Source organism: Triplophysa dalaica, chromosome 22 (genome assembly GCF_015846415.1).
Source record: "Triplophysa dalaica isolate WHDGS20190420 chromosome 22, ASM1584641v1, whole genome shotgun sequence".
NCBI classification, from domain to species: domain Eukaryota; kingdom Metazoa; phylum Chordata; class Actinopteri; order Cypriniformes; family Nemacheilidae; genus Triplophysa; species Triplophysa dalaica.
The window spans coordinates 3,585,952-3,600,484 of NC_079563.1; the positions used below are offsets into that span (position 1 = coordinate 3,585,952).

General features: G+C 37.2%; 2 protein-coding genes across 4 annotated transcripts in view; both read left to right on the forward strand.

Moving 5' to 3' along the window:
* The window catches only part of map3k1 (mitogen-activated protein kinase kinase kinase 1, E3 ubiquitin protein ligase), a 48,348-nt gene extending 45,748 nt beyond the window's left edge, over positions 1 to 2,600 (forward strand). Inside the window, exon 20 of the mRNA XM_056735998.1 lies at positions 768 to 2,600. Within this exon, the coding sequence (XP_056591976.1) occupies positions 768 to 917 (150 nt within the window). The 3' untranslated portion in view covers positions 918 to 2,600. The remainder of the gene's footprint in view (positions 1 to 767) is intronic.
* Positions 2,601 to 4,344: 1,744 nt separating this feature from the next.
* hmgcs1 (3-hydroxy-3-methylglutaryl-CoA synthase 1 (soluble)) lies at positions 4,345 to 10,827 on the forward strand. 3 transcript variants are annotated; one of them, XM_056737383.1, is made up of 10 exons: positions 4,345 to 4,492; positions 6,453 to 6,910; positions 6,991 to 7,116; positions 7,253 to 7,417; positions 8,122 to 8,290; positions 8,566 to 8,736; positions 8,830 to 8,936; positions 9,067 to 9,192; positions 9,271 to 9,428; positions 9,510 to 10,827. In XM_056737383.1, exons 2-10 carry the CDS (start codon positions 6,463 to 6,465, stop codon positions 9,597 to 9,599), a joined length of 1,560 nt encoding a protein of 519 aa, XP_056593361.1. In that variant the 5' UTR covers positions 4,345 to 4,492; positions 6,453 to 6,462; the 3' UTR covers positions 9,600 to 10,827. The 3 variants fall into 3 exon arrangements, with proteins under 3 accessions (XP_056593361.1, XP_056593360.1, XP_056593362.1); XM_056737382.1 differs by lacking the exon at positions 4,345 to 4,492 and adding an exon at positions 5,146 to 5,304; XM_056737384.1 differs by lacking the exon at positions 4,345 to 4,492 and adding an exon at positions 5,188 to 5,299.
* The last annotated feature ends 3,706 nt before the right edge of the window (positions 10,828 to 14,533 follow it).

Consider the following 14,533-nt stretch of genomic DNA (forward strand, 5'->3'; position numbering starts at 1 on the left):
AAATCAAGGTTATCACATAAAAAAGGTTTTGAACCTTTCCTAAAATACACTGTGTAGTATGACTGTTGTATTGCTTAAAAGTAAATATCAACTTTTTTTATTTGCAGTATTTGAGGTCAGCAAAATACAGAGCATCTTTTCTGTTATTTTCACCTCTTTCAACATATTTGCAAATCCAAAAGTAACAATATTTTTGTAATGTAAGGTAGATAAAGTCTGAGCATAAAAAGCAAATTTAGAGTGACATATAATGAAAACATTGTGTGGTTAAAATAAAAGTATAAAAGTATATGAAAGTGTAGGAGTGATCCCCGCTAAAAAAAATATTTTTAATCTTTCTTTGTCATGAAAAAGAGATATTAAAACAATGAAGAAAATCCAAAATATGAAGTGTTATAGTTGATTATTTTCTGTGTAATGTAGAACCGGATCAAAATGACCATTTTAACTTGTATGTGGAGCCAAAAGAAATGACTTCACACGTGACTATTTTTTTTTACAAATGTGGGTGACTGCTTACAACTTATACGCTTGTGTTTCGTCTGAATAATGGTCATGCTCGAAGTGTATCTTCCTTCTTTAAAACACCCACATTAAAAATAAGCATTTTTACACTGCCTAAAATACACTGAAAAAACACACTAGCTCTCTATTGCCCATCTGTAATGAATTATTTCTGTATCAGTTACAGATGAATTAGGACGAAGAGATTTGGTTAAATCTATCATTGTTTTTTGAAAATAACTCTGATCTCTCTCCTGTCTCAGATTGCCAGTGCCACCACAGCCCCCAGTATCCCACCTCACGTGTCTCCAGGTCTGCGGGACGTCACCCTGAGATGCCTCGAACTGCAGCCCTCCGAAAGGCCGCCCTCCAGAGACCTTCTGAAGCACCCCGTCTTCCGCCACAGCTGGTAGATCTCACCTGGAGCAGCCACACGTCAAAAACTACTGACGGTCGAGTCTGACCTGTGCCTTGTACTGCTGTCATGTGTCTCTTTCTCTCACAGATGTTAAACAGACCCCTGAATGCTCTCCTTATACCTAAGTGCCGTGTCTCTGTTTTCCTGCTGATGAGCGTGTGTGAAACGAGAGAAAAGAGGGTTGACTGGTTTGTTACGGTGGCTCATCTGTTTAATGCACTCACACTGAACGCGTTGAGCATCACGCTTCCTTTTATACCTTGAATGTGTCGTGCAGAAACTAAACTCTGCTAGTTGAACTAGCTTTAGGCTGAATGTGAATGCTTGCGACGATGATATATTTGACTTTTTAAACCTGTATAAATGTCTGGTTTTAACCGTTTAAACTCACATGGGAACCTGGTTTTGTCGATTTCTACGTTGAAAAGTCACGTCTCACTGGAACATCGTGACTCGTTTGGTCATATTGGATGTTGATTCATGGTTAACGTTGATATATTTTCTTTCTGTTTGGTGCTGTTCTGTTCACTTTCATGGCTGTTTGTAAATGTTTCGATTCAACATTTAAGGACAAGTCAGGGCGTGTTATAAAGGTTTGGTGACCTGGAGATGTTTAGTTTACTTCCAGGTATTATAAGTACATGCTGTTAAACATTTCGGTGGAGGGGTGGTATTTTAGCTTATGTGTTTGTTGCCTCAATGTTCAGAAATGACAGGTGAATGAACTCTAGCTCTTCAAGCGTTTTTGCGGTTTAGATTCCTCAAAAATCCAAGCGTGGAAACAAATAGAAATCAAGTGGTCAATTTAATGGGGCTTTCATCATGAGGACATTCAAATGTGACAAAATATGATGTTTTAGAAAGAATTTTATTTAATGCAAAACCTTCTACTTTATGTGGAATTCAAGCTTGAAGAGTTAAGGTGTAAATAAATGTCGGTAGCTAAATCTGTTTATTTCTTTTAACCACGCTCTTCTTCATAAATGAGTATTTTGTTTTTCCGAATCGGGTGTATCTTTCTTTCATTTGACTTTTTCTATGTCTTTACGAAAGCTTTAAAGTTATGCACTCTGTCTTTTATATACTGGAACGTTTCAGTTAAAATGGTAAATCTAATCAGTATTACTTGAGTCATGTTTTTTTTTCTTCTTTTTTCCTCAATCAGCTTTTTGGTCGCTGTATATTTGTATTGGACGCCTCTTGTTTGTTATTTCACAGGCTTATTGATTTGGGCTGAATGAACTCATGTCAAATGATGCTGTTTCTTGTCTTTTGGTACTTTTTGATGTGAAGATCGTCTATTGCTGTTTTATTCCAGTCTTTTCTACCTCAGGTGTCCTATAGAATTTTCTTCTACCAAAGTTCACTTTCTCAATATATATATATATAAATAATTATATATATAGAAATATATTCTTTTATTATAATTTTTTATTTCTTTCTCTTTTTTTTCTGAAAGATCTCCAGGGCTTAAGGGCTAACTTATATTAGCACCTTTTACTGTGCAAATAAATCTCTGGGTTCAGCTAAAGAGAGGTGAATTGGCTAAAGCTGTATCTTTTAATCTCGTGTAGCTTTCGTCAAAATGTTTTAATAGGTTTTTACCCCATATGAAGCATTTTATAATGAGATCTACCTATTTTGGTCTTTATAGCAAATAAAACGTATAGTCAATGACTTTCTTGTTCCCTGGTCTTTCTGTGTTTCTTGTTCCATCTGTACAGCTAATCAACAACTTCAGGATTACTTTAGAAACTCAAGGCCAGGTGTGTGTTGGAGCTCCAGGAACTGAGCTTGACACCTGTGCTGTAGAGTGTAAATAAATAAGGAGATTTTTAGATGAAGTACTCCTATCAGGAATTGCACTGCCCTTTGATCATGTGCTGCACATAAACACTTTGTTCTGCTTTTCAACATTTTTATTCAAATGTTTACTAGTCTTACTGTGTCACAGAGGCAGAGTCTTTCCCCCAGTAGCTACTCAATTATTGTTTTTTAATTTCAGTCTAATTATTTAATGATATTTGCAAATATTTCTGCAATCAAAATATAGCATTAAATTTAGTTTTACATGAAATGTAATTCGATCAATTTTAATTACTTAAAAAAACACAAATCATGGAGTAAACTTTATAACTTTATAAACTATCAAAACCATAGTTTAGTACTAACATCAGCCAGATTTTCATCAGCCACACATGCGCAGACAACCTACAACTTGACGTAACCTTGCACAATCTGTTATCTTATACGTTGCTATGGCAACCTTCATACCCTGACAGTTACCGTAGTCTTGGAACGGGAAGTAATCTGCTTACTCGGAGATAAGTGAACTCTTCCCCAAAAGGCAAAATTATGCGGAAAACGAGTCCAGATCCTGTCAAAAGAAACGCACCACTTTGTTTTAGACACTCCATCACCTTGGATTTATAAGGTTCTCTCTGCATTCTGAGCACTTTTGAGATAACAAGCTTCAAAGGTTTTGCATTCCACTTAAACCCATTTTATTTTAAAAAATGTCTTTAACATCATATAATGTAAACAAGTTGTCACAGAATAAACTCAATTTTGACAGAAATGTCAGAAAAAAACTTCTGATTCAAAGGCGATGACTTGGTGACAGTGTGTCAAAACCTTAAACTGACTAAAATATGAAGTCATTTTTCTAGAAAGCAGCTTTGATTTGTAATGTGAGAAAAAGAATCTCTTAAAAAAGTAATCGCATATTAATATTATTTCACAGTCATTTTTACGTTAAATTAAATATACAGTATATGAGAGACAATATGAGAAACAAAACTACACATTTTTGAACATGTGCTCTCAGAAATTACAAACATAAATGCGTTTTTTTTGTACCTCGTCTATGATATTGTGTAACCTACTGAGCTGGCTCCATTTCCATGTATGTTCCTCCTTTATACATTATTCCTATTTAAACAAGCCAGATGTGTCGTATTCAAACAGTTTATCTAATGTATTTCAAGTTTCGTGTCTATCACACGATCTATGAAGTAACCAAGTCGCCATAACTAACTGAGCACAGTTCCGAGATTTAAAGTGATTTCTGTTTCTGCAGTGAACTTGACTTTTGGGGTTTAATGTGCTTGAGATCCTGTGTGACGATGTATTTCAACGCTCGCTCTCTTGTAGTCATAGAAACGACAAAGGCTTCCCTGCCTATCTACGCAAAAATGGCGAGCAAGTCAGACGTGTGCTCTGATTGGATGCTCCGCTCTCAGACGTGAGCTCTGAATGGATCGTGCTCTCTCACCATACGCCGTCATTCACTCACACCATTGAACCACTATGAGCGCCCCGTCCAGTCACCCGCCTCTCCGCAGTGCTCATTGGTTGACCATTTCGAGGGGCGGGACAATTGGAACCTTCAGAACTGTTGCTGTGTGCTGATTGGCCCCGCGTGGAGCGCACACGATACAGGAGCTCATTTTACACAGGTATGATCCTTCTGTACTCTATAAATACTGTACATCTATAATACAGTGCACAGAGGCAGCAGCAGCCGTGTCATATATTGATATTAATACGGAAGGAATTGAACTCACTCAGGTAAGTGAATTATTAGATGTTTTAACAATAATACATTTACTTTGTAAATTAATTAGGTTTGCAGCTACACTGCATCCTTAAACGGAAAATGAGATAAGATGAATTTCTGCAAATATGTTAGTAGACTTGGAAGAAAAAACAGAAAAAGTACATAAGGTGTATCGAAGACATTTCGTAGTTGTGGAATACTAAATCAAAAATATGAAATAATAAAAGAGCATAAGTATCGAATATGAACTATCGCTTATTTCTCCTAAACTCTTTGTAAGTCGCTTTGGATAAAAGCGTCTGCTAAATGTCTAAATGTATATGTAAATGTGTCATCTGTGTGTTTGCTAACATTTGTAGGACTAAACTTTTGTATACATAGCTGTGAATCTAAAAATGTTTCTGTAAATGAGTGTGAAAGAAATTGAGTTAATCAATCTCATTTCCCATTTTATAAGAGTAGCGAATTAAAGTATAAAAACGAAGTGTACGAAAAATCCATTTAACTATAAAAATATAATAACTACCCGGAGGAAAATAAATAAAACGTGAAACTAACGCAGCACAAAACGTAACAAATAATTAGATTAGGAATAGAACACACTACAGCGAAGTAAACTGCAGTACTATCGTTACCTGCTATGTAAAGTACACGCGCCTGTTGTTGCGTCGTGACGTGTGTGATCTGACGCAATGCTCTGCTCTGTAGCGGAAGGCGGTCCGTTCCGTTGTAGTGCTCGGGCAACAAACTCCTCAAAGCTCTGACCTTATGATATCTGAGGACAGCACGGCTCTCTGTCTCTGACCCTCTTTATGATCGTAAGGTAAGCCAAAAATCCTCCTGTATCTTAATACTCGTGTATCATATATGACATTTACACACCTGTCATGTTAGCAGTCTGCTAGTGACGCAAGACAACGCGCTCCTCCGTTAACTCAATCAATCAATCCATCACAAACTACGGCTTACAAAACACGCTTGTCAGAGTCATCGCCTGAATCTATATTATAATAACACACAATGTCGATAGATTGTTATGCGGATGCTATGACCGGAATGACATCGTCTGTATTACTGACATTGACTGAAGTCAGCTAGTTGCAGTAAATATATGACAATGAACTCAGTTCATGTGTTCATGACTCAGTTGCGTTAAAGTCCCGAGTTCTGTTTCTAAACAAGAGTTTGTCCTTTCATACTGTGTGCACTTATATAAAACAAACGCCTAGCAAGAATGTTTACTTAGCAGCAAACACGTTTAATGAATAAACATGCAGTTGACTTGACATGGGTCAGGAGGAGCTCCTCTGTCCAGTCATATCTATGTAGGTGAAAGGTAATGTCCTTTGACCAGTGAAAGGTTTAATCTGATTAGAGGGGGTTTACACGCTTTGGCACGTGCTGTTTCACCTTTATCCCCCCACTTCTGATCCACATTCATTATTAAAGTGCACTCAGATATTTTATTCTCATTGCAGAGGTTTACTGCAAAAGTTTATTGGTCATTAGCAAATATGACACGTGTTAACTGGACAGAGACGACTAAACATCCATTTAATGTGTAATTGTCATCTGTAATAACACAACTGTACACAATTATTGTTTCATTGTTTATTTCACCGTTTTCGTTTCTGTTTACACCCTATGTATGTTTCATGACAATCCGTATGCAAATTCATCAGTCAACACTTTGAAATCACATCTGTTTTCTACCTCACAAACATTTTGTAATTGTAAGGTCCTCCAAGCTGGTTTCAGTGAATGGAGGCGGGGACTAATTTGCATATTAAAGTCTGTGTGAAACAAATAAAATGTCTTACTAAATGAAACCGAGGTGAAGAGCTCCATTTGAGTTATTTTTGATTATGAAGACCGGAAAAAAATTCAATATGTCATTTGGATCATGAAAGATGATAAAATGGTGAGATTTTATGATCACAGATTTTAAAGTATGCTTCATGTCGTTTTCAGTTCAATAAGGATGCCCGGATCACTACCTGCAAGTTGTGAGGCCACGTGGCCTAAAGATGTGGGAATCATCGCCTTGGATGTGTACATGCCTTCGCAGTACGTGGACCAAGCGGAGCTGGAGGAGTTCGATGGAGTCGGAGCCGGCAAATACACGGTGGGCCTGGGACAGTCACGGATGGGTTTCTGCACGGACCGCGAGGACATTAACTCTCTGTGCCTGACGGTCGTGCAGCAGCTGATGGAGAGAAACGGCCTGTCGTACGACAGCGTGGGAAGACTGGAGGTGGGCACGGAGACCATCATTGACAAGTCCAAGTCTGTGAAGACAGTCCTGATGCAGCTGTTTGAAGAATCGGGTAACACGGACGTGGAGGGAGTGGACACCACTAACGCGTGCTACGGGGGTACCGCCGCTCTCTTCAACGCCGTTAACTGGGTGGAGTCTAGCTCCTGGGACGGTACGTTGCTCAAGGGTCACTTAAAAATCCACATATTTAATTTATTTATTTTTTGCTGACTGAATATCTTCATGCACCAGGTCGCTACGCTCTGGTGGTTGCCGGTGATATTGCTGTCTATGCCACGGGCAGCGCCAGGCCTACAGGGGGCGCTGGAGCCGTGGCCATGTTAGTGGGACCAAACGCCCCTCTGGCCTTTGAAAGAGGTTTGTGAGCTACACTGACGTCACCAGCATCCATGACCTTACAGAATGTCCAACACATTTATGTGCCTTTTTCTGTTGGTGTTTAATCTGTTGTTGTTTATGCTGTCGTTTTGATCATATAAATCCATGTCTCCAGGACTTCGTGGGACGCACATGCAGCACGCGTATGATTTTTATAAGCCAGATATGGTGTCCGAGTATCCGGTGGTGGACGGCAAGCTGTCCATTCAGTGTTATCTGGGTGCATTAGACCGCTGCTATTCTGTCTACAGGAACAAGATTCATGCCCAGTGGCAAAGAGGTTAGCCATACACACACAAGTGTTAGTTTCTGCTTTTTTATGTGAAGCACAAAGGCGGATAATAAAGTTTATATTATATGATATGTAATTATGCAAATACAGGCTGCACAAAAATTCACTGTCGGGCTAAGATCTTGCATCTCTTAAACTGTCACTTTACAAGTAATAAAAAAACAACAAATTTTTACTCTGGATTTGTAACATTTTCATACTTTTTATTTGAAACAGACAAACATGAAGGTTGACCAATGGTAATAATTTATATATATATAGAAAAAAAAAATGTTTGGGGGTGTCAGAGTGTTTAGATGATTGCGTGCTTTGAAAGAAAGCGTTGAAGAAGTTTAATGGCAGCAGATGAAACATGCTGAAGTGAAAATTATAAAACAAAACTGACAGACAGAATAATTGTGGTTATTAAAAATGATTATTTATTATAAAATTATATAATAATTATAAAAAAATTTGGGGAAATAACCGTTATGATGATTTTACCCATAATCATGGAGCCCTAAGGTCACATATTCATTTCACTGCTCAGTTGTTGGAAAACATGATTGCTCAATATTGCATTGAGCCCTGTTATGTATTTATTGGTTTGTTTTTGTGGAAAGTGTCAAATGTACATCCCGGCAGAGGCAGGTGAGGGTTAGGTGAGTGTGTCTGTCGTGTTCTTCTAAAGGGGTCTCTAACTTGTGTTTCAGAGGGTCTTGAAACGCGTTTTTGTCTCGAGGACTTTGGCTTCATGCTGTTTCACTCGCCTTACTGCAAACTGGTCCAGAAGTCTTTGGCTCGTCTGGTGCTGAACGATTTTCTGTCTCATCCCAGTCCAAACACACAAAGCGGCCCGTTCAGTGGACTGGAGGCCTTCAGGTATCACCAGATGAGCTTCACACAACACACATGCTGAAATAACACCATACATGCTTTGTAACGCTATCAGTGAACTACACATTATTAATACATCTAAATGCAGATGTTTTCTAACTAGAACTGTTCTGTGTGTTCACTTCCACTCACAAATAAGGGCCGATGGTCCTCCTGTATCTTTCAGATTTCCTGAAAATACGACGATTAAACGCACAGTATTACTTCTTGACTTTTATTGCTTCGGTGAAGGAAAACCAATCTTTTTTTTTATTTTTCAGAGATGTGAAGATTGAGGACACTTATTTCGACAGAGATGTGGAGAAAGCCTTTATGAAGGCCAGCACAGAGCTGTTTGAGCAGAAAACAAAGGCATCTCTCCTCATATCCAATCAGAATGGCAACATGTACACGCCGTCAGTGTACGGCTGCCTGGCATCGGTCCTCGCGCAGTGAGTGTCACACGCGTTTCTAAGCGTGTATAAGCTACCACCATTACCCACAGCGCGATGACTCTGTGTCCATTTTTTCTCTCTTCTCTACAGACACACACCGCATCAGTTGGCCGGTCAGAGAATCGGTGTGTTTTCTTATGGCTCAGGATTCGCTGCTACGCTTTACTCCATCAGAGTCACGCAAGATGCTACACCTGGTACACGCACACAAAACATAATGAAAATCACAATGTTTTTGGTGTTGTTGAGGGAATTGAACAGGGTGTATCGTGATACTGCTTGTTAGCCTCAGCCTTAGACCCTAAATGTACATGTTTTTTTCTCAAGGGTCTGCATTAGATAAGATGGTGTCCAGTCTGTGTGACCTGAAGGCCAGGCTGGACTCTAGGAAACAGATTTCGCCGGCTCTATTCGCCGACATCATGAAAATCCGAGAAGAAACTCACCATTTAGGTATCCAGACGTTTTCATGTTGTCGTTCTTTCATTTAATTGAGATGGAGAGATTTTCATTGTGGTTTTGTCTTTGCAGCAAACTACGTCCCTCAGGGCTCTGTTGATGACCTGATCCCGGGCACATGGTACCTCACACGGGTGGACGAGAAACATCGCAGACAGTACGCCAGACGCTCTCTGAACGACGATGGACCTCTGGAGGCAGGTCTGGTCCATTCCAGCATTACATCAGAGGTATGCCTTTATATTATTGAATAATTCCCACTGGTGCACACGCAGATTATTTGTCTAATATTTTTTCTCCGTCTCCTTCAGCATGTTCCCAGCCCGCTAAAGAAGATACCCCGTATCCCAACTACCACAGCTGGTACTGAGGTGGTCGTCATTAGCAACGGGGATCATTGAGTTGACCTCTATGAGGTGCACATTTTGACAGTTTACGATAAAGACACACGGTGCGAAAAAAGCAACAAGCTCCCCGGAACCGTCCTTGCCTTATTTCGAGGCGAATCAATGAATGGTATTCATCACAAAGCTTTTTAACTCTTCCAGGATAGGATTGGTTTGACTATCACTGTGTTTTAGCTGACAGAGGCGATTGCTATTTTTTTTTGTATGCGGAGAGGTGTTTCTCAACAGAAATGTTCCCATAAACTGTTGCTACGAATGATCTATGCAGAATCCTGAATTGTGTCTTTGACTTTCAAATCTGTTGGCAATGCACATGTTTGTTGGCATGGAACTCAATCTGAAATGTAAAACAGAAAGTTTAAGATTTTCAGGACCATGAGGGGTGGTTAAATGGACCCGGGAGCTGTCAGAATACCTCAGTTTTGCTATACCTTCTTTTATCAAACACCTTGGCCATGTCAGGGAAGTGTGTGCATGGATTACATATTAATGAGCCAAACCTTGAAACGTTTTATAGGTTTTTATTAAACCGTAATGATTGTTCAGTTGCAGCAAAATCTGACTTGTATTAGAAAAGAAATAGCACTTATGTCAAGCGTATGAGAATGATCTGTTGTTAGTGTTTAATAACTTGTGTGTTCAGCAGTCACACAGATTTTAGACAAGTTCTAGTGAATAAACAAAGAGCCCGGACCACCATTACATTGGTAAATCACAACTATATTCACATGCTTGATATGCTGAGAAATCTTTTGTGATGTGGTTTAAAATTATCAAGTTATGCTATTGATTCTTCCAAACTTCCCCTTTGGACACAGATTCATTCTCAGCTGTTGTTCAATCCATGGTTTTATGTCAAGATCGTAAAAAGGGAGTGTTTTGGGTCCACCTGCAAACCCAACTTATTCCAAGTATTTCAAAAGAAAAATGAATTCTAAAAACAATATACTCATTTCTAATCTGCTGCCTAGAAAAAGTGACTGTATACTTGTATCCTGAAACCACATATGTTTACACAAGGTTTCCCTGATGTCAGTTAACAATACCTGTTGTTGGTGAGTACAGCACTAACTTTAAAATTATTTATATTTTGTGATAGACAAAAATTGGTATGTGATCGGGTGTATATTGTAGAGAATGACCTGCATAAATAGAGCATCACACACTTGTATATGATTATCTAACAAATCTATATGAAATGAAAATTAAATGTTCATGATTTGCTCTGTGTTTTATTGCGCTGCATTACATTTACATGTTTTCCTCTAGCAGACAATTTTATCTAAAGCCACTCACAGATGAGACAACATTTAACATTTTGAGGTGCACAAAATTATTTGAAAGAAGTTAAAAAGATGTATTTTTGAATGAAAATGGTTACATAAATAATATAACATAAATTATAAACATCTCTAAGATACCTAAAGCCACAATCCCAAACTCTAAAGAAGTTATGTTTCAGGTCTGACTACAAATAGATCAAAATATTTTTATATTTACTTTATCAAAATAAAGTGATATTTTATCTCTGACGAAAAAGCCTTTAAAAAAACAGCCATTTTTTCAGTGGCTCCAAATGATCTTTTGAGATTAGCTATTACGGTTAGTTTTACATTCACATATACCAAACCTTTATTATTCAGGTCTTTTAAGAATTGCTCATATTTGCAAGATGAAAAATCACAAAAAATAAAGTGTGGGAACAAAAGATGCATTCTATCTAAAAGCGAACTCTCACCCAGACCTGCCTGAAACGCCTCATGTAACCACACCCTGGCGGATGTACGTCACTTCGTAACATGATTTGACTAGGCCCACATCTAAATGTAAGTAAGGTGGACGTACTTGTAAATCTCATCGTATCGTCATGTCGCGGAGACGCTGTGTGTTTCGTTGTGAAAAGAAAGACTCTTTGTTTGCCGTGCCAAAAGATGGGACAACTCAAAACGAATGGTTACATTTGCAAATGCAGACACGCGAGCAACATGAAGTCCTTATAATCAGTGTAGCAAAGTTCAAAGAACAGAAGGAGGCGGAGCCAGCGAACATTGAGCAACTGTCCATTCCATTTTCTACCGCTTATCCGAACTACCTCGGGTCACGGGGAGCCTGTGCCTATCTCAGGAGTCATCGGGCATCAAGGCACATTGAGCAACTTAAAAAAAAAAACACACAAACATAATAAAACCAAACATATTGTCCAGGCCTGGTGCTCTCTCGTCGTACACCATCGTCACTCCTTTTATGCTTCTGATCTCCTCCATGAGAGATGCCAAAGCACACGCGTTATTTATTATGTTACAATTCCCTGCTGTAAAGGTAGCTTGTTTCTATCTCACACAAACTCTGTATGATGTATATGGTGGTTTATTTATAGTCTTTATAACCTCGTATATAAAAGGTAAAACAGCTAGCTATAGTTTTTAACTATTTAACATAATATATTTTTTATAAAAGCTTACCAATCCTTTACATCCTGCTCAAGCCGCGCTGGCAAAGTTGATGTATCGGCTTGATCATACATCTAAATCGAACGATATTATTAGTTTTAGTTGTGTCATTTGACCCCTTTAGAACATGAGGCTGTGACACAGCCGCTGTGGTAGTGGAGGTATGGGAAAGATCTCAGAGTATAAGAACAATTAACTTCTATAATCAATGTCACAGCATAGCAAAGGATATGTTAGAAAAGATTGGAGGATATGGGAATTGTAAAGTGGTGTGGTGATTTTAATGCACACAGTTCATTATGGGGGAGTTCAAATACAGATCAAAATTGACTAAGAATAAAAGATATGTTTGACTTGGCAGGTTTAGTATGTGGGTCAATGACAAATAAGATTTTCAAGAATTTTTTTTTTTTTTTAAGCAAAACAGTTTGAAAATGCCTTTTTTTTGTTCAAAAAAATGTAATGTGTTGATTTATATTGGTTTTACAGCATTTTAGTTAGCATTAATTCATTATTAAACACGATTTCTGATTTTACCACCCAGAAAATGTCAGGCCATATATTAATTTAAAATAATATACATTTAATGTACTTAGCACCACTGATACTTGTAAATATGAATCATTGTAGTTTCTAAACTGCATTTCACATGGTAAATTCCCTTTCTATTAATTTATTTATTGCCCTTTTATTCCAAATCATATAAACGGTCGCTTTTCTGTGTGTTCAAACACCCATTTTTCCATAAGGACTTTTTATGTTTTGTTTTTAACTGTAAAAATGATTTGTATACGTTATATAAAGGTTTACATTTATATTTCTTACTTCATTTTTGGGGAATTGATACATTTAAATGTTAATTTCCTGGTTGCACCACCTGACGATGTGATCAATAATGATTGATATTCACAAAATTAAAAGAAAGATATGTCAATGAATTTTATTCAGGTTTCAACTGGCTTTTTATTTGAATCCTCTGACCAATTTATACTCTATCTCAATAATATAATTAAATTTAATTAACAAGAAAGTGCAAAACAATACTGCATGTTATGATAACATTTGATCATCGTTTCTTTAAAATATAAATTTGAAACCTCAAGGAACACATTTAATAAATGAGAACATCTTTTATATGAATCAGTAAATTAGTGCAAATATTGGGCCCAGAAACATTAAGGGCAGAATTCAATCTACTGTTCAATAGATTCAGTAGTAACAGTAAGTCAAAATATATGGGACATACAGGTGAAACTCAAAAAATTTGAGTATCGTGCAAAAGTTCTTTTATTTCAGGAATTCAAGTTAAAAGGTGAAACTAATATATTATATAGACTCATTACATGCAAAGGGAGATATTTACTTAAGTTGTAATGTATCTAGATATACATAATGAACACAATACCTTGCTTTTCTTTTGGCAAGGTACTCTGCCCTTGCAACTGGATCGCTTTTTAAACAAGCTCTATGTCGTGCTGTTTTCTCCTTGCTTGATAATGGCATCTACAAAAACAAATTAAAATAGATTAATTTAAAGATGCAATTGTTGTAGTATCAATGTTGATTATACAGTCCTATATTCTTGAAGAATAGGACTTTAAGATGGACAATGTGCTCTTTAAATTGACACTCAAACCATAATAAAATAAACAAATATATATACATATGTAGATTGCACCTTTAAACAACTTAAAAGCTTTACATATTTATTAAAATGTATTTAATATTTTCAAAAACATGAATTAACATGACTTTTTTAGTTGGTTTAACTGTAACTCTGGTCGCTACACCTGACATTTCAAACTCAATTCAAATCTAACAGGAATTAAAGTGGATACATATACAAATGTTTGAGCATGTGCTCAAGGTTATACATACATTTTTTAAATCAAATACACATTTTTATAAGAATAACACATTTTCAAAGTTTTCCAGGGGTCATACCACCTGACATGATAAGTTGAATCAACCTCATCATTACTCAAAAATGCCAAATTATCTAATATTTATGGGAGGGTGACTAACCTTGTTACTGCCTCAAAGGGGTCCTCTGGAGTCTTCTGTGTGATGTCATATGCTGTCACATGGTTTTCTTAAAGGAGCATTGCATAAAATTGCATTTTTATGTCGGTCGCTCTCCCTGACATTAGTATGAGTACATTTTTCGGACAAAAGTTTTTTAAGTAATAGATTACCTTTGAAATAGGACCGTTACACTATTTCCCCTCATTTATAAGAAATTTAACATAAAATCAAAATATTTGATTAAGAATTTTATTGAGAAAATTAACATTTATTTCTCAGTTTTGTTCTCTGTTTGTATGTTCGGACGGTCGCACCACCTGACATTTTTGGTCTTTCAAACACCAAAACTCAAAAAATCTATTGAATTTCAATAAAATGAAAAGGGTTTCTTATAAAGGACATATTGTAGATCCATTTGATATCTGACATGTATTTATTCAAATTCTTTTTAGG